This window comes from Beta vulgaris, chromosome 6 (assembly GCF_026745355.1).
Source record: "Beta vulgaris subsp. vulgaris cultivar EL10 chromosome 6, EL10.2, whole genome shotgun sequence".
NCBI classification, from domain to species: Eukaryota; Viridiplantae; Streptophyta; class Magnoliopsida; order Caryophyllales; family Amaranthaceae; genus Beta; species Beta vulgaris.
The window spans coordinates 21,282,488-21,286,888 of record NC_079207.1 but is presented as its reverse complement, the minus strand read 5'-3'; the positions used below and the strand labels follow the sequence as shown (position 1 = coordinate 21,286,888).

Genomic DNA, 4,401 nt, shown 5'->3' with positions numbered 1-4,401 from the left:
ATATTAGAATAATCTAAAAATCTAAGCTGAAAATGTGAAGTTACTAGAAAGTTGTACAAATAAAAATCTAGTAAGTTGTAACATATTTTCTAGAAAGCTTATTTGATGTAGTTGATGTAGAAAAATCTAGAGACAAATTAAAAAGAATGTAAATGAAACATCTAGATTAGAACACTCTAGGTTAGCTACATCAAGATCTATAAATAGGCTTGTATACCATGACATTTGCAAGAAATAAGAAGAAAGATTTCCCCATATATACTACTACTCCTCTCAATATTCTACACCTCACTCCACAACTAAATACAAACCAAGACTCTAAATATAATATCCACCACATTCTTCCACTCAAATTTCTAACAAAGTAGGCAAAATAATGTTAAAACAAACAGATCCGTTTTGGACCCATTTTGGATCCGGATCTGTGGGATCCGCAGTATCTGGATCCGGGTCCTAATTTTCCAGACCCGTCGGATCCGGGGCGGATCTGGATCCAGACTCTATAAACGGATCTGGATCCGGGTCCTTATGAACCCGGTCCAGATCCGACCCGTTGCCATCCTTACTCACAAGGAATCAATGACAAATATCTCAATCTTAATTAAAGGATACGAGGTTAAACTATTATTGTAACAATAAAGCAAGAGAGTTAGGATATAATGCGAGCTAACCCTTGGAAAATCCAATTTTTGTTTTCCATCAAAAAGAAAAGATTTCATTTTTATGGTTTCAAAATTTTGACCACTCGAGTCTCCGACATGCACATGAAGGCTAAAGAGGAAAGGCAAAATAAAGTGAACTGCCTTATACTATTTCTACATATAAATTAAATTACATATAATAGTTAGTAATATAACTATATAAGTTGTACATAACGTTCAGAGTTAACTAGATAAATTACTATAACTAATGCTAAAAAGGTTAAACGACATAGAACTATATATTTATATATATAGCCAGTCTTCCAAAATGTCGGCTCTAACCTAAGCTTTACCAGGACAAGCTCCCCATTTTGCTAATTACAATATATTTCCTTCTCCCAAAACTGTGACCTAATTAAATAAAAAATAATTTGGTCTAATCTTTTTCTCCCCTAGTTATGCAAACTTAAAAGTGGCCATGTTTTATGGACGCCAAGATTTGTTGTGGATGGGTCGTCTCCTTCTGACTCTTCTGTAATCCATGGTAAACAAGTCTGATGGATCATGAACTTCCTCCCATTCTGTCCACCTCTCTCCTCTTATTTCCATCACTTTTACATTTTCCGTTTGCGCCTTATCACCTAAAAATTAGGGAATTGAAACTAATTATTCTATGATTCCACAAAGTTAATTACATGCTTAAAAAGATACCGCGCGCAAATAATGTTAGAAGTATAATACTACCTTCGTTTTACAATATATGCAACATGTTTGATTTTCAAACATGCATGATAAAGAACCACTTTAATCATAAATATTGTTAATTATTAGTTGGTAAAAATTATAAAAGATAAAAAGATAGGCAAGTTTAAGCTAAGTAGACAACGAACATGGAATAAAAAATAATAATGTAACGTCTAGTAGTAACTTTGACATGCAAACACAAGCACTTATTTGCGTAAAGCAATGTAAGACAGTTTAATAGTACAACCATTTTTTTTTTCTATTCCTTTAAAGTATAAACTATACTGATGATTTGAAGTTTGAACTTGACAAGGAACGTGTAATTAATGGCCAATCTATTAAGTTCTAAATAATTCATGTCAACATTTTAAATGATGTACTTAAGTAATGTAAATAAAAGTAGGGATGCCTATTGTCTACCATCCTTTTGGGAGAAGTTGAAAGAAAGGTAACGTCTCCTCGTAGGAGATATAGAAAGGCTACATAGATATAACAAGGTGTGAAAAGCCACCTCGGACTCATCCACTTATTTAATATCTTTTTACAAATTTCTATAATTTGGTAATCATCCGTTTGTTTTTCGTTTTTTTTTAATTTTTATATAAAAAATAAGTTCAAATTAGATCTAATAATGACTAATAAGGTCAAATTAGTCCAAATAAGTTCAATATGAGAAAACTTAATATGATTTGACAGAATAATAAAATAAGGTCTAATAAATTTATTTTAGATAAACAAAAAATAAGTTGAAATGGTCGGATCATAAGTAAGATGCCTATATATATTACAAAAGCAAAGTAACCCTCTCATCACTATGCTATATTTCCAAAGTTGGCTGAACAACATAGTTTCTAATGATCTCAATAAGATAAGCTAGTTAAGAGCATGAGCCTTTCATGTTAGTTGTTACTGAAAGATCCATGTATTACAGAAACTCAATTCCTTAAGATAATTAAATTATGAATATCTTAAACAATTATTTCAATAAATGGCAAAATAATTGTATTTGATCCCTTATGTAAATATGTGTTTTTCTTCTAACTTGTTGCTCATTTTCATGTATTAATTAGGATAAAACAAAAAATAATAATTCTTGCCACATTGTTATCTACAATAATAATAATACATTTATTTGATTCTGCGTACCATGAGATCGCATTACACGAGAAAACTAACAAATAGATAATCAATTTCATAGTAGTTCGATGGACGATGATAAGCTTTAAACATAAAGAAAAAAAGCTAAAAAGCAGGTACTTCATGTTTGTTAAATGTTAATAATGATAAAGTTTTGCATATTTGCTATAAATGTGTGACCTATAATTTCGTCCTCTGCCTTCATTTGTGACTCGACATGTTTATCCGCTGTAGTAACCTGCTTTACGAGGAAACAATTACAAAAAAGTCAGGCACATGCATTGACAATAGCTAACTATATAATAAAATTTGTTATGTTTTTTTTTTTTTGACATCGAAGAAATTCTACATTAATGAAAAACGAAGTTACATCCTAATGCTAAAAACAACCAAATGAACATAAAACTAAATTGAGCGAAACTCGCTCTTACACAACAATTGCAAAAACATAAATAGCATAAACTAAAATAAAATTTGTTATGTTGTGACAATATTATGTACCACAAAATGAAAGGAAAATATTGAGATCTTAAGAACAAGCAAATATAAATGAAAACATTACTTTTGCCTGAATTTATTCCGTAGATAAAAGTGTTGCCTACCTTTTCCATGGCCTTGAGCTTCCTTGGAAGTGATGTGAGAGAAGGATGAACATTACTATTAAGGTTGACAGAAGTACAAGGTTTAAGCAAAAGAAAGAGGAAAATGCACACCAGCATAGTTGTACTAAAAACAAGCTTCTTCATTTTAGTAAGTAGTATTTGATCTTCTTTAAGAGTCTTTTGCTTAGGTAATGAGATTAGATTGTATTTAGGGGTATATATATACAATACAGCACAAGCCAGGAAAGGGGGGAAGAAAGTGAGAAGCTGCTTAAGTTGTGCACGTAGACAAGCCAAACATGAGAGAGTAGAAAGAGAAAGACAAACACAAAGCACAAAAATGGAGAGTTCCAAAACAAATTTTATGTTTAGTTATACAAGAAATTCTCAAAGTTAAAACTCCCTTCTTTTGAGAAGTTCTCAAGCCATTTGGATTGTTTTTGTCTTGCGTGCACTTTGTCTTGTATTGTGTTTAGAGCCATTGCATGGTGGGGCGGTTTGATTTTTCTTCTTTCCTAGCTTGTTCAAATATATTATCCTTATGTCCCATAATATGATACTTGTTTAATTTCTTTTTAAATGGTTTTCGATATATATCTTTGATATTCACTATTTTCAATTTCGTATTTATAAAAAATAAAAAAGTTGATATTATAAAAGTACATATTGAGGTGAACTTAATAAAATTTCACATAAGTATGTTATATATATATATATATATATATATATATATATATATATATATATATATATATATATTAATGAGAATATTTGATCAAAAATTTTAAAGTTTGATCTCAAAAGAGAAAAACAAACACTTTATATAAAATGGAGGAAATATAATGTAGTAGTAAGTTAGTACAAGTACTTTCTCCAGTCCCTTAGTTAAAAAAAAGTCATCCCTCCTAAAGGCTAAAGGATGTCCCTCTTAGGCCAATAACTAATAGTCGATTGTTGTTGTTTTACTTGATAGATTTGACTAATTATATTTAGGATTTTTATAATTTTTACCACCTTGTTAATAGCCATTTTACGCTTTACTACCTTTGGTTTTTTTTTTTTTCCGATTTTACCACCTTAAAGTTTCCAACCCGTCAAAAATCACCACCTTGACTCAGCTTCGGAAAACAATCCGACGAGAAGGGCCCAACTAACTCTTTTATGTTCAGTTTCCCCCCCATTTTTTCCCGGGTTTACCCTCGATTTTTCATTTCCTCTTCATTAGAACCCCAAATTTGTCTTTTGAATCCCTCTAAAAACCCAAATTTCTTCAATAC

At 30.7% G+C, this 4,401-nt stretch overlaps 1 protein-coding gene across 2 annotated transcripts; it reads right to left on the bottom strand.

The window, feature by feature from the left end:
* Positions 1-869: 869 nt before the first annotated feature.
* Positions 870-3,632, bottom strand: LOC104896135 (protein GOLVEN 6-like). Of its 2 annotated transcripts, none has more exons than XM_048646563.2 (3): positions 3,125-3,632; positions 2,703-2,763; positions 870-1,282 (listed from the first exon to the last, which is right to left on the bottom strand). In XM_048646563.2, exons 1-3 carry the CDS (start codon positions 3,266-3,268, stop codon positions 1,125-1,127), a joined length of 363 nt encoding a protein of 120 aa, XP_048502520.1. In that variant the 5' UTR covers positions 3,269-3,632; the 3' UTR covers positions 870-1,124. The 2 variants fall into 2 exon arrangements, with proteins under 2 accessions (XP_048502520.1, XP_019105552.2); XM_019250007.3 differs by having other exon boundaries at positions 2,703-2,760; positions 3,125-3,631.
* Positions 3,633-4,401: the final 769 nt, after the last annotated feature.